At 41.3% G+C, this 19,940-nt stretch overlaps 2 protein-coding genes across 9 annotated transcripts in view; one reads left to right on the forward strand and one right to left on the reverse strand.

The window, feature by feature from the left end:
- The window catches only part of CRYBG1 (crystallin beta-gamma domain containing 1), a 225,633-nt gene extending 220,954 nt beyond the window's left edge, over nt 1–4,679 (reverse strand). The window contains exon 1 of one of the 2 annotated variants that reach the window (XM_060419523.1): nt 4,446–4,679. In XM_060419523.1, coding sequence (XP_060275506.1) covers nt 4,446–4,618 — 173 coding nt within the window. In that variant the 5' untranslated portion in view covers nt 4,619–4,679. The remainder of the gene's footprint in view (nt 1–4,445) is intronic. The other variant, XM_027972398.3, reaches the window with a different exon arrangement.
- The window catches only part of ATG5 (autophagy related 5), a 179,489-nt gene continuing 163,509 nt past the window's right edge, over nt 3,961–19,940 (forward strand). For 2 of the 7 annotated variants that reach the window (XM_012182698.5, XM_060419532.1), the window contains exon 1: nt 4,866–5,160. The gene's annotated coding sequence lies outside the window, so the exon portion shown is untranslated. Of the gene's footprint in view, nt 4,092–4,865; nt 5,161–19,940 lie in introns of those variants that run through there. The other 5 variants (XM_042253358.2, XM_060419537.1, XM_060419533.1 and 2 more) reach the window with 5 other exon arrangements.

Below are 19,940 nucleotides of genomic sequence, written 5' to 3' on the forward strand. Positions count from 1 at the left end.
TGGATAGAGGAGACTGGCTATCTACAAAGTAGCTATAGGAGGCTACAAAGGGTCTACATGGGTCTGCAAAGAGTCTGGGTCAGACATGACTGAGCAACTAAGCACAACACAGAGAATTCACACTCTGAATAAAATGTTTACAAATGAAGTATAATTCAAAACCTGATAAATGATGGTGCCACTGAAGGCTGCTAAGGAAAAGCTAACCAAAACTCACCATGCCCTCTCCACACACACCAGTGTGGTCCCTCAGATGGCGAGAGAATGGACAAGACGGCAGATGAGGCTGACTCAGGAGGGTGATGGCTCTGTTTCTATGGAAAATAACATATGGTTCCAAATAGGAAAAGGAGTACGTCAAGGCTGTATATTGTCACCCTGCTTATTTAACTTATATCCAGAGGACATCATAAGAAACGCTGGGCTGGAAGAAGCACAAGCTGGAATTAAGATTGCCGGGAGAAATATCAATAACCTCAGATATGCAGATAACACCACCCTTATGGCAGAAAGTGAAGAGGAACTAAAAAGCCTCTTGATGAAAGTGAAAGTGGAGAGTGAAAAAGTTGGCTTAAAGCTCAACATTCAGAAAACGAAGATCATGGCATCCGGTCCCATCACTTCATGGGAAATAGATGGGGAAACAGTGTCAGACTTTATTTTTTTGGGCTCCAAAATTACTGCAGATGGTGATTGCAGCCATGAAATTAAAAGATGCTTACTCCTCAGAAGAAAAGTTATGACCAACCTAGATAGCATATTCAAAAGCAGAGATATTACTTTGCCAACAAAGGTCCGTCTAGTCAAGACTATGGTTTTTCCTGTGGTCATGTATGGATGTGAGAGTTGGACTGTGAAGAAAGCTGAGCGCCAAAGAATTGATGCTTTTGAACTGTGGTGTTGGAGAAGACTCTTGAGAGTCCCTTGGACTAGAAGGAGATCCAACCAGTCCATTCTGAAGGAGATCAGCCCTGGGATTTCTTTGGAAAGAATGATGCTAAAGCTGAAACTCCAATACTTTGGTCACCTCATGCGAAGAGTTGACTCATTGGAAAAGACTCTGATGCTGGGAGAGATTGGGGGCAGGAGGAGAAGGGGACGACCGAGGATGAGATGGCTGGATGGCATCACTGACTCGATGGATGTGAGTCTGAGTGAACTCCAGGAGTTGGTGATGGACAGGGAGGCCTGGCGTGCTGCAATTGATGGGGTCGCAAAGAGTCGGACACGACTGAGCAACTGAACTTAACTGAACTGATGCTTACCAAAACCAAGCTTGAAAAAAAAAAAAAAAACTCTGCGGGTGCATTTTAGGGAAAGAGACTGCCATGTTCAAATTATTTTATGTAAAGGAAGCAAGCAATGGTCACTAAGTTTTAGAACATAGGCATTAAAGGTTGCAAATATTTGCAGAATACAGACATCAGTAAACTTTAAACCATCATTGAACTGTAAGAGGGGAAGCATTTTTTCCCCTCCAACCCTATTTTTTCCCATTCCTCCCATTAGAGCTTAGCATTTATAATAATGATAATGGTGATGGTGGTGGTGATGGTTTTACATTTACTGAGATTCTACTTTGCATCCAGAGGTGTGATAAGAGTTTTACACTTAATAACAAACTAGCATGTGATATTCACTACAGTCCTACAGAATTAGTATTACTATGTTCTCCATTTCCCATCTGAAGAAATGGAGACTCAGAAAGGTGAAGTAACTTGTCCAAGGTCATTTATCCAGGTCATAAATTCATTTTCATTTGCTCTAAAAGCCCGCAAAAAATTAATGGTGAATACCCAGCAGATAAGTGTGGCCACCTGACTGTCCCATCCTTATATAGAAACGAAGGTCCCAGTGAGTGCTGCACATTCCAGCTGAGGCCCACAAACACCTCCAAATCCTGGACAGAAATGAACAAACAGGGCAGATTGCTCAAGAGAGTGAGACTGACCAAAGATGGGCCAGAAATCTAAGTGTGCTTTAGCTGCTGTCTTTACTAATAACTGGTACACCCTCTCAGGAGTAAACAAAATATGTATAAAGATGATATAACTAGAAAAACATCCAAGAGATAGACCAGTAAGCTTAGTTCTCAGGACATTTGTTAGTACAAAGTTCATCATAATTCTAAAGGAAAGAATAAAGTGCTTTAAGACTGAACTAAAATACAAGAAGCTCAAGGAGAGAAATAAAAACTCCTAAGTTTTAGTCTAAAACGCATTTGGATTTGAATAAGTTGTTCATTTAACAACACTTTGCCGACAAAGATCCATATAGTCAAAGCTATGGTTTTTCCAGTAGTCATGTACGGATGTGAGAGTTGGACCATAAAGAAGGCTGAGCACCAAAGAATTCATGCTTTTGAACTGTGGTGTTGGAGAAGACTCTTGAGAGTCCCTTGGACTGCAAGGAGAGCAAACCAGTCAATCCTAAAGGAAATCAACCCTGAATATTCATTGGAAGGACTGATGCTGAAGCTGAAGCTCCAATACTTTGGCCACCTGATGCAAAGGGACAGATGCCAGAAAAAACAGAAGGCAGGAGGAGAGGGGGAACAACAGAGGATGAGATGGTTGGATGGCATCACCAACTCAATGGACATGAGTGTGAGCAAACTCAGGGAGATAGTGAAGGACAGGGAAGCCTGGTGTGCTGCACTCCATGGGGTTGCAAAGAGTCAGACACAAATTAGCAACTGAACAACAAAATTGTTTATAGCTGTGTATCATGTCATTTGATAGGGAAAATGTGATGGGACCAGGTCAGATAAGACCATTACTATGGAAGTGTTTAAATTATTTGCTGATGTAATAGGAAAAATACTTTTATGTTGGATACATTGTTATTAAGTAACATTTTGTTAGAAATTCATAGTTAAGCACATTAAGTCTTTAGGTGGCAAAAAATAGGTCCTATTACAAGCAATTACTACTGTGAATGATAAATATGAGAAAAAATAAAATGCATTCTGTGTCAGCACTCCACTGTCTATGTTCTCACACATACTCAGACTTCCCTGAACCACTTGTTCAGGAAGTACTTCTCAGGAAGTACCATGTTCTTCCAAGTATTGAGGATGCTCATAATGCAACCTCTGCCTGGAACACATTGTTCCTTCCCTTTTCTGACTAAACTGCCTCAGTCATCCTCCTCCAGGAAGCCTCCATAGATCCCTTCCTCTATTCTAACATCTATTACAGCACTTATTCCACTGTTCACTTTTTGGTGTTCTCAAGACACAAAGAATTCTTTGATGACAGAGACCACTCTCATTGTTTCTGATACCCCAGCACTTAGTTAATATTTGTGAAATGATTGAAATTACGTTGCAAAGACTCTTTTAGAAATAAAAGGAAAAACATTTCTAAAATGCAAATCTTGTATAATATTATTCTCACTGTTCACAAAGGTGTGTGTTAAACACACATAAAGGTGGGTGTTTAGAAGCAAATACAGAAGGGGAATTCCCTGGTGGTTCAGTGGCTAAGACTCCACGCTCCCAATACATGGGGCTGAGATTTGATCCCTGGTCAGGGAACTAGATCCCACATTTAGAGTCCACATGCCCTAAATAAAAGATCCTACATGCTGCAGTGAAGACCCAGCAAAGCCAAAGAACTAAATGTTTTGTTTAAAAAAACCACACACACTTATATAGGATATACTGGAAATTGCCAACTGTCCTCCAATAGATTTTTCACACACCTGAACCTCTTAAATATGCCATTATGTCAAATTTATTATTGCTCAACGAACGCACCAATTCAGATAGTATAACTGAATACTTACGCATGAAAGATAAAATCGTCACAAAACCACGGCAAAACATTTAAAAGCACTATGGCAGTTACACTTGGAATAACTAGGTGCTGCCTTTTTCTACCACTGATTCCAGTGGGGACAAGTCATGCACCCTTTGGTCTCAAGTTCTCCACCCATTAAATTGGGATAACCATCCCTGCCACTTCCTCCTCTGCTCGGATCCTGTGAGGACAGTGGAGCTATAATACCACGAGTGGATATCTTCACAACTAGGGCACCGCGGTCAGAAGTCTGCAGGAATCCCCAGGTGGAGTTCCGACCTCGTTATGGTAACAACCCTTCGCAACCCACCTGCTCTTGTCAGCAGGTTGATAACTTCTGGTGTTGTCTTTGCTGCACTTACTTTGTAGTCAAAGTAAAGTCTACATGGGCGGGCGCAAGTTCCTCTCACTGGTGCTTGGTCTGAGCCAGAAGCAGCGAGGAACCCCTTCATTCACAGCGACCACCACAGTCCCCTCCTTGGACCCCGTTACGTTCCTGCCGCGCGAAACCGACCTTGGGCCTTTCCCCTCCTCGGAGAGGGGTCGATCGAGGCCGAGGGCAGACTCGAGGGTCAGGGTGGCCGGAGTGGAGAAGGTCGGGGGAAGTGAGTCGGGGATAGGCGCGCTCGCCGAGGGGCTTACCTGTCCTCTCTGAGGGGCGCCAGGGGCGGGTGTGGAATGAACACCCCACAGTCAGACCGCGGAGGCTGCTGCTTCTTCTTGGAGCGCCAGATATGGAAAGAGGTGTGCTTTTTGGGGGGCCTGGACGGACTGGACTCGCCGTGGTCACCCTGAGGTGGCAGCGACAGTGGCATCTTCTCGTCTGCCTCCTCTGGCTGCTCGGACGCTGCCCTCTCGGTCGCCCGGTCCTTGTATGAATAAAAGAACTCACCTGGGCGCCCGCTGGCCCGCCTCTCCCCGCGCGCCGGGAGACCCCGCCCCCTCGTCGCGGGTCTGCGGCAGAGCGCCGCCCCCACGGCGCAGCAGGCCCGCGGCGGGAGCCCAGGTGAGGCGGGAGCCCGGGGCCGCAGGTATGGAGGACACGCCCCCTCGTCCCGGACCTCGGGGAGTGCGGCGGCCGCGGGGTAGCGACACCTACTGGAAATCTTGGGAACTGCCCGCGTCTCTTGTCTCGGCATCCTCTGTTCTGTGGTGGGAGCCAGAGCTGGGTCGGGTTTTGACATCCCCTCCGGTGCATGTGCCATAGGTCGTCTGCGGAGTTGTCGGTCACTCTTGGCCTGTCCAAGGCTAGCGCGAAGAATGGCTTAGCCACGAACCCCGCCTGAAGAAGGATGGGAGAGGCGCATCCCATGGCCAGGCTGCCAGGCAATTAGGACTGTTCTACTCTGACCTTCAGGTATCTTGGGCAATGTCATGTGCTGGGTGACTTCTGTTCTTGTTTGTAATCACAAGTGTCAACTGCTGTCCTCTCCGTTCAAATGTCTGCATAATTAATCTGTACTTGCACTTCATAAAACACAAAAGGATAGAAAACAGAAGGGAATGAGCCATATTCCCCAGTTCCCTAGGGCTTCAAAGATCCCTCCTTGTGGACTAAACCCCAGTCCCACAGGCCTCTCCGACATCTGTTTTACTGTTAATGACTTCCTTTTTTTAACCTCACAACTGTGGTTAAATAGCAAAGGGAACTAATATTTAAGCAAAAAAATCCATGAACATTTCATTTGAGGCATTGTTAGACTATAAAGATTTCAAGAACCAAATACTACTTTAAAACTCAGTGCAGTATAAGTTCCTCTTACACAGTAATACTTTCTTCTTTCTTTTCTCTTTGAGTCGGTGAAAGTCGCTGAATCGTGTCCGACTCTTTGCGATCCCATGGACTATACAGTCCATGGGATTCTCCAGGCCAGAATACTGGAGTGGGTAGACTTTCCCTTCTCCAGGGGATCTTCCCAACCCAGGGATCGAACCCCGTTGCAGGTGGATTCTTTACCAACTGAGCCACAAGTTGAAGATCCAGCTAATTCATTCATTCATTTACTCAATCATTCAAGAAACATTAATTTTTATTGAATTAATTTTAAGTTTACATTTTTATTGACGTAATCCTACATATAAGGCTTCCGTGGTGGCTCAGAGGTAAAGAATCTGCCTGCAATGTAGAAGACACAGGTTTGATTTCTGGGCTGGTAAGATCCCCTGGAGAAGGAAGTGGCAAACCATTCCAGTATTCTTGCTTGGGAAATGCCATGACAGAGGAGCCTGGCAGTCTATAGTCCACCGGGTCACAAAAAGTCGGACACAACTTAGCAACTAAAAAACAACAACAAAAATTCTACATATAGTTAAAAAAAAAAAAGCACAAACCATTAAGTATGTAACTAAAATTTTTACTTATTTATGTAGTTGGGGTATAAACTGTTTACACTTATGATATAAATATACCACAATTCATTTGTCTATTCTACTGTGGATGGACATTTAGGTGTTTCCAGTTTGGGGCTATTATGAATAAACCTGGTATGAACCTATTTCTATATAACCATTCATTTCTTTAGGGTGTGTACCCAAGAGTTCACCCACTGGGTTATACAGTGGATAGCTGTTCAACTGCAACTGATTTGCTAAAATATTTTCCAAAATGGTTGTATCAATTTATTCTCCTTTCAGCAATGTTTAAAGCTTCCAGTTTTTCTATATTTTCATCAACACTTGATATTATCAAGTTTTTTTCATTGTAGCCATTTGGATGGAGGGGTAGTGTTATCTCATTGCAGTTTTAATTTATATTTCCTCAAGAAACATTTACTGAATTCACTGAGTACTAATTATGTGCTGGGCCTTGACTTGCATGCAGGGAGAGGAAGGGTGACTGGCAGACACATAGATGGTATACATCAAAGGGTAAGAGAATTAGCAGAGGTATATGCCAGGCATTAAAGGAGTTCGGAAACATTACTAACCCAGCTTGCAAGTTTGGGAGGGAGGAAAAAGAGCAGTCAGTAAAGGTTTATTATAAAAGTAGCCCTTGAGTTGAATCTTAAAAGGCAAAGGGATCAGCAAGGAAAAGGGAAGAGGGAAAGAGGGCACAGAGAGCCAAAAGGGAAAAAGGAAAGAGGAAAAAAGAGGACACCTCATGCACATTCTCTCACATATTTACAAGCTCAGTTATTCATTCTTTCATTTGTGACTCTTCCAAGCAGAATTCTTCATGCTACCTGTTCTTTGTACCACCAGGGAATCTGGAACATATTTCAGTTCTGTTCATAGAGTGTGTGTGTGTTAGTTGCTCAGTCGTGTCCAACTCTTTGCAACCCCATGAATTGGGGCCCACCAGGCTCCTGTGTCCATTGGACTTTCCAGACAAGAATACTGGCGTGGGCAGCCATTCCCTTCTCCAGGGGATCTTCCTGACCTAGGTATCGAACCCATGTCTCCCACCTTGCAGGCAGATTCTTTACTATCTGAGCCACTAGGGAAGCTTCTGTTCATAGTACATGGGCATTATTTGTTTACATATGTGTCTCCTATTAGTCCTAGAGCAACTTAAGAACATTGCTCATTTACTTTTACATTTTCAAAATATAAATATCTATTCATGGAAACAATTAACGACATGAATTGGTATATCAACCTAATTAGACACCTAGAATGTTTCAGGCACAGATCTTGTAGACTGTATACTTTGCAAGAGCAAAGGTCATGTGGGTCTTATTTACTATGATATCCCCAATGACTAGCACAGTGCATGGTGCAGAGTTGGAACTCAATATATATTTATTATATGAATGATGTAAGAAATTAGAACCACACATGGAAGTCTAGAAATAGATACTTAAATACAACTTGATAAAATACAACTTGTACAATAAAACTTCATGTGTTCTAACCAAAGTGTTTCACTGTTTTCTAGTCATTGCAAAAACAGATCCACTTAGGCTTGTTTAAGCAATAAATTAACTTATCATGCCATGTTCAACAGCTCATAGAATATCCCACAAGCCAGTGAGCCAGACTCTGAAGTCCAAACATGCTCAGCCACCCCTGATAGCTGGTCTCACAAACACGACTCTTATCACCTCTCAGCAGTAGGGGCTACATACGGGCAGTTCTGTTACTGCCATGCCAAGAATCAAAGGCCTGTTCTGGTCACTCTTGACTGAAGACCAGCCCTCGATTCACCCTCTTACACACTAATGCTAACTTCTTTAAAAAAAAAAAAAAAGTCCCATGCAGGTACATCTGATCAGAGAGCTCAGATCATTTAATGCATGCCTAGCTGCAAGGGAAATTTGAGTTTTCTGGCTGGGAAAGATTGAGGGCAGGAGGAGAATGGGGTAACAGAGGATGAGATGGTTGGATGGCATCATCAACTCAATTGACATGAGTTTGAGCAAACTCTGGGAGATAGTGAAGGACAGGGAAGCCTAGCTGCAGTCCATGGGGTCACAAAGAGTCAGACATAACTGTGTGACTGAACAACAACAACTTCAGAGACATGAAATTCATGTGGCTAAAAAATTGCCAAAGATAACACAGGTATTCAGAAGAATCTAGGCAGCCAAAAGCATGAAAGATGGTCACTGCCAAAGGAAAGGGCAAAAGGCTATGGGAACACACAAAAAAGTGACTAATTCTAGATGGCTCAGGGAAGTCATCAGCAGGGAGGTGACAGGTTGATGAGCTGTGCTGATGAATAAGAATTTATCAGAAGGAGAAAAGAAGGCTGGCAATCCAGAAAGAGTAAACAACATGGGCCAAGGCCCAGTGTTGTGAAAGGGCATGTGTTGGTGGGAAATAGTGAGAAGTTCAGTGCGGTTGGATAAAAGGGGACGGGGTGGGGCAGGATGGCAGGCGATGATGTTATTAAGATCAGGTGGGGCCAGATTACTAAGTGCTTGGTAAGCCATGCTTTTAAGGAATGGGGACTTGGCTTTGTAGGTGATAGGGACTCAGCTAACATTTTTAAGTAGAGGAGTGACATGAGCAAACTTGGGGCCTCATGAAGTGTTCCCTGAATGGAATAGAGTAGGGAGAAGCTAGAAAGGGGCAACTATTTAAGGAAGACCAGTTAAGAGGACACAGCAAGAGGTCGGGGAGAGGTGATGGGAGCTCCCACGAAGGCAATGGGGTGGACACAGACAGGAGGGGTTGAATACAAAATCATGTAGGAGATGGAATCACCAGGAATGGTAGTGAATAAAAAAGAGGTAATCGAGGATGATAATGAGGTTAGATTTCCAGCTTAGGTAAATGGATGAAGGTGAAACCATTAACTAAAAACAGGAAAGCAGGAAAAAGATCAGGGCATGAAAATAAGTTTGGTTTTGAACATATTGAGTCTGAAGTGATTTGAGGCTGTAGAGACACAGATGTCTAAGACTTCATTGAAAAATATGGTTCTGGAGGCCACAGGTCAGGGCTACATACGAAGATTTGGACATCATTAGTGAACAGGTGGGAGCTTGAATAGGTGAGAGCTGATATCATGAAATCAGATGAAACTGCCTTGGGCAACTGTGTAAAATAAGGATAAATGAGGATCAAGGACAAACCCCTGAGTAACACCGACATTCATGTGCTTTTCAGGTAAGGGGAAGCCCACATACAACAGAGGCCAGATAGAGCAGTTAAAGAGATAGGAGGGGCAGGAACAGAGATGCAGACATAGAGAACAGGCTCATGGACACAGTGGGAGAAGGAGGAGGGGATGAATTGAGAGAGTAGCATTGAAACATATATATTACCATATGTAAACTAGATAGCCAGTGGGAAGTTGCTGTCTAATACAGGGAGCTCAGCTCAGTGCTCTGTGATACCCTAGAGGGGTGGGATGGGGTGGGGTCTGGGAGGGGAAGTTCAAGAGGGGGGGGACATGTGTATACTTATGGCTGATTCATGCTGTTGTATGGCAGAAACCAACACAACATCCTTCAATTAAAAGTAAACAAACAGAAAAAAGAGGTAGGAGGTTGTCTAAGGGCAGAGTGTATCTGTTCCTCTGGCAAGCTCATGTGGTGTCTATCTTCAAGATTTAATAGATGGATAGAGGCTGGGTCCTCTATATATATTATAATGCCCTTTGTACTCCTCGTCTATCCAGCAGTCTCAGGTCCATTTAACATCTGCCCTCATTTTCCAATAGAGAATGAGGCCAAAAGGCCAACTCCCTCTAACTTACACTGATTTTTTTTTCTTTCTTTAGGCTTCTGTGATATTTTCTATCTCAATATAAGTTGACATTGTAGTTAATTGTAAAAAAAAAAAAATGCCCATAATTCTCCTCTCTTCCTATAAAGTAGTAGAATCCATTTACTCACTCCTTCAATCTAGGTTAGTCATCAACTTATTTTGGCAAATGAAACATTAGCACATGTGATGCAAGCAATATTTGACATGAGCTTGCACTTTCCTGGGTCCCAAAGATCCCCTGGAGCAGAGCACTCCAGTAACACTCGTAACCTACTCTGGCGTTATTGCCTGGAGAATCCTATGGACAAAGGAGCTTGGATGGCTACGGTCCATAGGGTCGAAAAGAGTTGGACATGACTGAAGCAACTTAGCATGCATGCATGCACTTCAAGGCTTAGTTCCTTGCTCCTCTTGGAATCTTGCTGCTTATGAATGTACCTAAACTAGCCTGCAGGATGATGAGAGATGTATGGCTAAGTCAAATCCATCACCCCCAACCATCAGAAAAATGAGTGAGATTGTCTGGGACCAGCCACCGCCTGATCCCTGACACACGAAAGAGCCCACTGGAGATCAGCTAAGGCCATCCCAGACCACAATTGCCCAGCAGATTCAAGAGCCAAATAAACAGTATAGTTTTAAGCCACTAAGTTATTGTCTGAAAATATTTGTTAAAAAAAAAATCAGTGACCTAGCACAAGGTCAATAAACAGCCAACTCAGCTGTGAACACCTTTTGTTTCTTAACCTCAGAGACACACAATGAATGTAGACAATGGAAAAATCCTGAAGGACCACATAAAGATTCCATATGTCCAAACTACTTAATAAGAAAATGCATCTATTTCTATGAGGCAATATATTCTGAATTTTAAAAAACTGGCTTTAAAAAATGCAGCTAATTTTGTAGTTTGGAGATTTCAAAAATATGACTTGATCTTCATACTTGAACAGACCAAACTTCAGAACTCTCGTATCTGTATCAGTTTTCTGTTGACTCTTGTTGCGTAAAAACCCGTCCCCAAATTTAGTAGTTAAATTGAACACTAATTTCAATTCTTTTTAATATAGTAGAAACACAAAATGTTTATTATATTAAGGCCACTTTAAGGATTTCCTGTTCCTTCTATTAAAATTATTTTAAAGTAAATTTTTAATTTATCTAATACAGTAAAACACTTTGCAGCTGACAGGCTAAAGATGCATCATGTCAGAACTCTAAATAAAACTATAATGCAGGTAATTATTTTATCTGTGAAATTCAATGGCAAGCTACCTGATGATAGGAACCATCTGGGTCTGATGTGTCAGGCAGCAATGAACTCCCAAAGTTTATCCTAGGATATTTCTAGATTCAAGTGGCTAAAGGAGTCCTTAGTTATGAAGTAAAGTTAAAACTCACAACTACTGAAATATCTAGTTCCATATCAATGAACCAAACATTTACTCACTTTTAATCTCAGGCAATAAAGTGTACGCCTCTAATTTGACAAAACATTTATCTTGTAATTCATTTAGCCTATTCTTAGTATTTTTGAGAGGGCCAGTTTATTTTCCTCTTGTTACAGCTCTATGGCCATTGTGTAACAAAATGGGAAATACATTGTTGAACAAACTGAATACAACAAAGTAGTAATGGCAGGGTGGTGTATTTAAATTGTGAGATTTAGAGTCAGACAGACCTTGGTTGGAGTCCAGGCTCTGCCACTTACTACTAATTATGCAACTCTGAATAAATTACTCAAAAGCAGAGACATTACTTTGCCAACTAAGGTCCGTCAGGTCAAGGCTATGGTTTTTCCAGTAGTCATGTATGGATGCGAGAGTTGGACTGTGAAGAAGGCTGAGCGCCAAAGAATTGATGCTTTTGAACTGTGGTGTTGGAGAAGACTCTTGAGAGTCCCTTGGACTGCAAGGAGATCCAACCAGTCCATTCTGAAGGAGATCAACCCTGGGTGTTCTTTGGAAGGAATGATGCTAAAACTGAAACTCCAGTACTTTGGCCACCTCATGAGAAGAGTTGACTCATTGGAAAAGACTCTGATGCTGGGGAGGGATTGGGGGCAGGAGGAGAAGGGGACGACGGAGGATGAGATGGCTGGATGGCATCACTGACTTGGTGGACGCGAGTCTGAGTGAACTCCGGGAGATGGTGATGGACAGGGAGGCCTGGCGTGCTGCGATTCATGGGGTCGCAAAGAGTCGGACACGACTGAGCGACTGAACTAAACTGAACTGAACTGATTCTTAGCCTCAGTTTTTCTTTTCTAAAAAAAAGGTGTCGGGGGGTGGAGTCAGTTCAGCTCAGTTTAGTTCAGTCGTCCATCGAGTCCGTGATGCCATCCAGCCATCTCATCCTCTGTCGTCCCTTCTCCTCCTGGCCAAAGTATTAGAGTTTCAGCTTTAGCATCATTCCTTCCAAAACATCAATTCTTTGGCGCTCAGCTTTCTTCATAGTCCAACTCTCACATCCATACATGACCACTGGAAAAACCATAGCCTTGACTAGATGGACCTTTGTTGGCAAAGTAATGTCTCTGCTTCCGAATATGCTATCTAGGTTGGTCATAACTTTCCCTCCAAGGAGAAAGCATCTTTTAATTTCATGGCTACAATCACCATCTGCAGTGATTTTTGAGCCGCAAAAAACAAAGTCTGACACTGTTTCCACTGTTTCCCCGTCTATTTCCCATGAAGTGATGGGACCAGATGCCATGATCTTCGTTTTCTGAATGCTGAGCTCTAAGTCAACTTTTTCACTCTCCTCTTTCACTTTCATCAAGAGGCTTTTTAGTTCCTCTTCACTTTCTGCCATAAGGGTGGTGTCATCTGCATATCTGAGGTTATTGATATTTCTCTCGACATCTTGATTCCAGCTTGTGCTTCTTCCAGCCCAGCATTTCTCTTGATGTACTCTGCATATAAGTTAGATAGGCAGGGTGACAATATACAGCCTTGATGTACTCCTTTTCCTATTTGGAACCAGTCTGTTGTTCCATGTCCAGTTCTAATTGTTGCTTCCTGACCTGCATATAGGTTTCTCAAGAGGCAGGTCAGGTGGTCTGGCATTCCCATCTCTCTCAGAATTTTCCAGTTTATTGTGATCCACACAGTCAAAGGCTTTGGCATAGTCAATAAAGCAGAAATAGATGTTTTTCTGGAACTCTCTTGCTTTTTCGATGATCCAGCGGATGTTGGCAATTTGATCTATGGTTCCTCTGCCTTTTCCACTAAAGTAATTAGGAGGATTAAATAATGTGTGTAATAGGGGACATAAGAGGATTTTGGGGGTGATGGAGATATTCCTATTCTGTACCATGATTGTAATGGTAATTAGTGACATGACAATGGCATTTGTCAAAACTCATGGAACTGTACACCAAAAGGTATGAATTTCTGAATGTCAAGTGTACCTCAGTAAGCCTTACTTTTAAAATATAATAATAATAATTTTAAAAGCATATAAAGTAATTAGCACAGTGTTTGACACTTAGTAAGTACATAATAAATTATAGTTTTATGGGGCTATATCAGAATTATGAAACATTTATTCTTCTATTGTCACAGCAATGATTCTCCCCATAGTTACTAAAATCCTACATCTTGGTATACTGAATTGAAGATCAAATTTAGCATTCCTTGTATACCTCTTCTGCTCTGTAAAAGTTATTAAATATCAAAGGAAAGTACCAAAGAACAGTTGCTGCCCAGGTGGTTCAGTGGTAAAGAATCTGCCTCCCAAGCAGGAGACTCGGATTCACTCCCTGGGTCAGGAAGATCCCCTGGAAAAGGCTCCTTTGTCCATGGGGTTGCAAGAGAGGTGGACATGACTTAGCAACTAAACAACAGCAAAGGAACAGACAAAGAATACTTCCAGCTACAGTGCTGAATATTTTCACTTTACAAATATCTATTAAACTCCCATTGAGGGCAGACTTTATGGGATGCAGAGAGATATAAACACAATACATATGTTCTTCCATCTTAAACACTTAATCTATGTTCATTCATTCCAAAATTGTCTTTTGAATGTCGATTATGGGCCAAACGTTTGCACTTGGAAATATATTTGGAACTAGGGGAGATAATTATTATCCTTATGAATCAGTCTCCTGGGAGAAGTGGACTTTCACCCAAGAATTACCCTAATACATATTAAAAGTCTCAAAAATAGATACAAATGTTCAGCTGGCTTGGAAATATCACAGAAAAGACAGCTGACCTGAAATTCAGCAGAGATAACAAACCAAGAGTTTGTTTTCTGTGTGTGTGTGGTGCAGGAATATGGCAGATAAGAAGGTGAAAGATAGAATTCTAGTGGTAGAGAAATTCTTTCTAGAAGGGATTCTCAATTTTGGATTTAAAACATGTGGTCTATGTACACATAGAGGACAGACTTATGGACACGGGGGATGGGGGAAGGAGAGGGTGGGATGAACGGAGAGAGCATCATGGAAACATATATGCTACCATATGTAAAACAGACAGCCAGTGGGAATTTGCTGTATGACTCAGGGAACTCAAACTCGAGTTCTGTGACAAACTAGAGGGGTGGGATGGGGAGGGATATGGGAGCGGAGTTCAGAAGGGAGGAGACATATGTATACCTGTGGCTGATTCATGTTAATGTATGGCAGAAGCCAGCACAATATTGTAAAATAATTATCCTTCAATTAAAAATAATAAATTTTTTTTAAAAACGTGATCTATGGACAATTGGGGATATTTGAATATTGATTTATGTTAGATAATGATATCATATCAATGCTGAGTTTTTTGAGTGTTGTAATTATACCGTGGTTATGTTGGAGATTATTCTTTTGCTTAGGAGACATGTTGAAATATTTATAGGTAAGTGCCTTGACAGCACAATACTTTCAAATAATTCAACAAAAATAATGTTGAATAAAGATGATAGGTAAGCAGATATAAAAGTGGCAAATTTTTACAGTTTGATGAATCAGAGTGAAGAGTATATGTTTGTTTATTGTACCATCCTCTCTCTCCTTCCATTTCCCATCTCTCTTCATTTATGCTATTGTCACATATTTTACTTTAAAATATGTCATAAACCTCTCAGTCCATTTCTATTATTTTTCTTTAAATAATCAATTATCTTTAAAATTTTTTATTCTAGGGCAAGATTTAGGAGTTCATCGCTGCCTTACATGTCAGACTCAGACAGTTCCTGTCCTTAGGTAGCTTACCATCAAATTTCACAGAAGAAACAATTACCTGAATTATGGTTTTATTTGGTTAGTTTAAAACCATAATCACAGAAAACTAACCAAACTGATCACATGGACCACAACCTTGTCTAATCCAATGAAACTATGAGCCATGCCATGTAGGGCCACCCAAGACGAAGGGGTTGTGGTGGAGAGTTCTGACTAAATGTAGTCCACTGGAAAAGGCAATGGGAAACCACTTCAGCATTCTTGCCTTGACAACCTCATGAACAGTACAAAAAGGCAAAAAGATATGACACTGAAAGATAAAGTCCCCAGGTTGGTTCAGTTCAATTCAGTACAGTTGCTCAGTCATGTCCGACTCTTTGTGACCCCATGAATCGCAGCACGCCAGGCCTCCCTGTCCATCACCAACTCCCGGAGTTCACTCAGATTCACGTCCATCGAGTCAGTGAAACCATCCAGCCGTCTCATCCTCTGTCGTCCCCTTCTCCTCCTGCCCCCAATCCCTCCCAGCATCAAAGTCTTTTGGTGCCCAATATACTACTGGAGAAGAGTGGAGAAATAGCTCCAGAAAAAATGAAGAGGCTGAGCCAAAGCAGAAACAACGCCCAGTTGTGGATGTGTCTGGTAGTGAGAGTAAAGTTCGATGCTATAAAGAACAATATTGTATAGGAACTTGGAATGTTAGGATCAAGAATCAAGGTAAATTGGAAATGGTCAAACAGGAGATGGCAAGAGTGAACATCGACATTTGAGGAATCAGTGAACTAAAATGGACAGTAATGGGCAAATTTAATTCACGTGACCATTATATCTACTACTGTGGACAAGAATCCCTTAAAAGAAGTGGAGTAGCCCTCGTAGTCAACAAGAGTCCAAAATGCAGTGCTTAGGTGCAATCTAAAAAATGACAGAATGATCTCTGCTGGTTTCCAAGGGAAATCATTCAATATCACAGTAATCCAAGTCTATGACCCAAGCTCTAATGCCGTAGAAGCTGAAGTTGAACAGTTCTATGAAGACCTTCAAGATCTTCTAGGACTAACACCAAAAAAAAAAAAAAAAAGATGTCCTTTTCATCACAGGGGACTGGAATGCAAAGCAGGAAGTCAAGAGATACCTTGAGTAACAGGCAAGTTTGTCCTTAAAGTACAAAATGAAGCAGGTCAAAAGCCAACGGAGTTTTGCCAAGAGAACACACTGGTCATAGCAAACACCCTCTTCCAACAACACAAGAGACATCACCAGCAGGTCAATACTGAAATCAGATTGATTATATTCTTTTCAATCGAAGATGGAGAATCTATAGAATCAGTCAAAACAAGATCAGGAGCTGACTGTGGCTCAGATCATGAATTCCTTATGGCCAAATTCAGACTTAAATTGAAGAAAGTAGGGAAAACCATAGGCCATTCAGATATTACCTAAATCAAATCCCTTATGATTATACAATGGAAATGACAAATAGATGCAACAGATTAGATCTGATAGACAGAGTGCCTGAAGGACTATGGACAGAGATTCATAACATTGTACAGAAGGAGGTGATCAAAACCATCCCCAAGAAAAAGAAATGCAAAAGGCAAAATGATTGTCTGAGGAGGCCTTACAAATAGCTGAGAAAAGAAGAGAAGCAAAATGCAAAGGAAAAAAGGAAAGATATACCCATTGAATGCAGAGCTCCAAAGAACAGCAAGGAGAGATGAGAAAGTCTTCCTAAATGAACAATGTAAAGAAATAGAGGAAAACAATAGAATGGTAAAGACTAGAGATCTCTTCAAGAAAATTAGAGACACCAACGGAACAATTCAAGCAAAGATGGGCACAATAGAGGACAGAAACAGTATGGGCCTAACAGGCAGCAGAAAATATTAAGAAGAGGTGGCAAGAATACACAGAAGAAGTATACAAAAAAGATCTTAATGACCCAGATAACCATGATGGTGTGATCACTGTCCTAGAGCCAGACATTTTAGAGTGCAAAGTCAAGTGGGCCTTAGGTAGCATCACTATGAACAAAGCTAGTGGAGGTGATGCAGTTCCAGCTGAGCTATTTAAAATTTTAAAAGATGATGCTGTGAAAGTGCTACACTCATGACAGCAAATTTGTAAAACTCAACAGTGGCCACAGGACTGGAAAAGGTCAGTTTTCATTCCAATCCCAAAGAAAAGCAATGCCAAAGAATGTTCAAACTACTACACAATTGCACTCATTTCACATGCTAGCAAAGTAAAGTTCAAAATTCTCCAAGCTAGGCTTCAACAGTACATGGACTGAGAACTTCCAGATGTTCAAGCTGGATTTAGAAAAGGCAAAGGAACCAGAGATCAAATTGCCAGCATCTGTTGGATCATAGAGAAAGCAAGAGAATTCCAGAAGAACATCTACTTCTGCTTCATTGACTATGCTAAAGCCTTCGAAGAGGTGGGAATACCAGACCACATTACCTGCCTCCTAAGAAATCTGTGTGCAGGTCAAGAAGCAACAGTTAGAACTGGACATGAAACAACAGACTGGTTCCAAATTGGGAAAGGAGTATAACAAGACTGAATACTGTCACTCTGCTTATTTAACTTATATGCAGAGTACATCATGCAAAATCTCAGGTTGGAGGAAGCACAAGCTGGATTCAAGATTGCTGAGAGAAATATCAATAATTTCAGATATGCAGATGACACCACTCTTATGGCAGAAAGTGAAGAGGAACTAAAGAGCCTCCTGATGAAAGTGAAAGAAAAGAGTGAAAAAGCTGGCTTAAAACTCAATATTTAAAATACAAAGATCATGGCATCCAGTCCCATCACTTCATGGCAAATAGATGGGGAAAAAATGGAAACAGTGAAAGACTGTTTTCTTGGGCTCCAACCATTCAGCTATCTCATCCTCGTTCATGCAGATCACTGCAGATTGTGACTGCAGCCATGAAATTAAAAGATGCTTGCTCTCTGGACAAAAAGCAATGACAAACCTAGACAGTGTATTAAAAAGCAAAGACATTACCTTGCTAACAAAGGTCTGTATAGTCAAAGTTATGGTTTTTCCAGTAGTCGCGTATGGATGTGAGAGTGTAAAGAAGGCTGAGTGCCAAAGAATTGATGCTTTTGAACTGTGGCATTGGAGAAGACTCTTGAGAGTGCCTTGGACTGTAAGGAGATCAAAGTAGTAAATCCTAAAGGAAATCAATCCTGAATATTCTTGGAAGGACAGATGCTGAAGTTGAAGCTCCAATCCTTTGGCCACCTGATGCGAAGAACTGACTCATTGGAAAAGGCCCTGATGCCGAGAAAGATTGAAGGCAGGAAGAGAAGAGGACAACAGAGGATGAGATGGTTGGATGGCATCACCGACTGAATGGATGTGAGTTTGAGCAAGCTCTGGGAGATGGTGATGGACAGGGAAGCCTGGCGTTCTGCAATTCATGAGGTCGCAAAGAGTCACACATGACTGAGCGACGAAAGAACAATGGTTTTATTTAGAATTCTGACATAATGTAGCTGTAGCTAGACCCTGGCTCTGCTCTGGTCTCCCTGATTTCCAAAAACTTCTCTACCAGTTGTTGTAGAACTGAAGAAGCAACGGAAGCCAGAGAGTCAGCCTTATGGAGATACCACTGCATAAAGTCAGCCTCAACCTGTGGGAAGTAAATAATTAGTTATCAATGAAAACCTAGCTAGTTTTTGAAATATATAAGCTAACAACCCTTACTTAAAACCGTATTTTATCAAGAAAATTTTTAACACTAAGAGTGAATAGACATTTCCATTGCACAATCTGAAACCATTGTGCTTTGAGTTAAATATGTATCCATATTAACAGATATCTTTGTATCTAGATGTTTTCTTATAGTCACAAAATTTAGTTGTTCTCTTGTCCATGTTCAATCAAACCTCTGTTGTGGCTGGTGATGCTAGTATTACAAACATGATTGCCATTAACCAATTTTGAGTCCTAGGAGATATATAGTAAAAAATTTTCCCTTTATTGGTATATTATTAGCACTAATGATTGAGCAAAGTTAAGAATGCCTCAAGAGAGTGGTTCATAGGTTAATTATAGACAATCCTCACTACATAGTTTAAGCCTGTGTATACAGTTTTAAGATTTCTTGATACGTGGCACAAAAACAGACATACAGATCAATGGAACAGAACAGAGTCCAGAGATAAACCCACACACCTATGGACAATTAATCAATTCAAGAATCAATTCAAGAAAGGAGGCAAGAATATACAATGGAGAAAAAACAATCTCTTCAGCAAGTGGTGATGGGAAAGTTGAACAGCCACATGTAAATCCATGAAGTTAGAACACACCCTCCCATCATACACAAAAATAAACTCAAAATGACTCAAACACTTAAATATAAGACAAGACAGAATAAAACTCCTAAAACAGAACATAAGAAAACATTCTCTGACATAAATCATTCAAATGCTTTCTTAGGTCAGAAAATATACATGCATGCCTATGTTCACAGCAGCACTATTTACAATGGCCAAGACATGGAAATAACCTGAATGCCCATCAACAGATGAATGGATAAAGAAGATATGATATATAAATACAATAGACTATTACTCAGCCATTTAAAAGAATGAAATAAAGCCATCTGCAGCATCATGGATGGACCTAGGGATTATGAGACTAAGAAAAGTAAGTCAGAAAGAGAAAGACAAATGCCATGACATCACTTATAAGTAAAATCTAAAATACAATACAAATGAACCTATCTGGGAAGCAGAAACAGACTCAAAGACATGGAGAACAGACTTGTGTTTGTCAAGGGGAA

Source organism: Ovis aries, chromosome 8 (genome assembly GCF_016772045.2).
Source record: "Ovis aries strain OAR_USU_Benz2616 breed Rambouillet chromosome 8, ARS-UI_Ramb_v3.0, whole genome shotgun sequence".
Taxonomy (NCBI): Eukaryota; Metazoa; Chordata; class Mammalia; order Artiodactyla; family Bovidae; genus Ovis; species Ovis aries.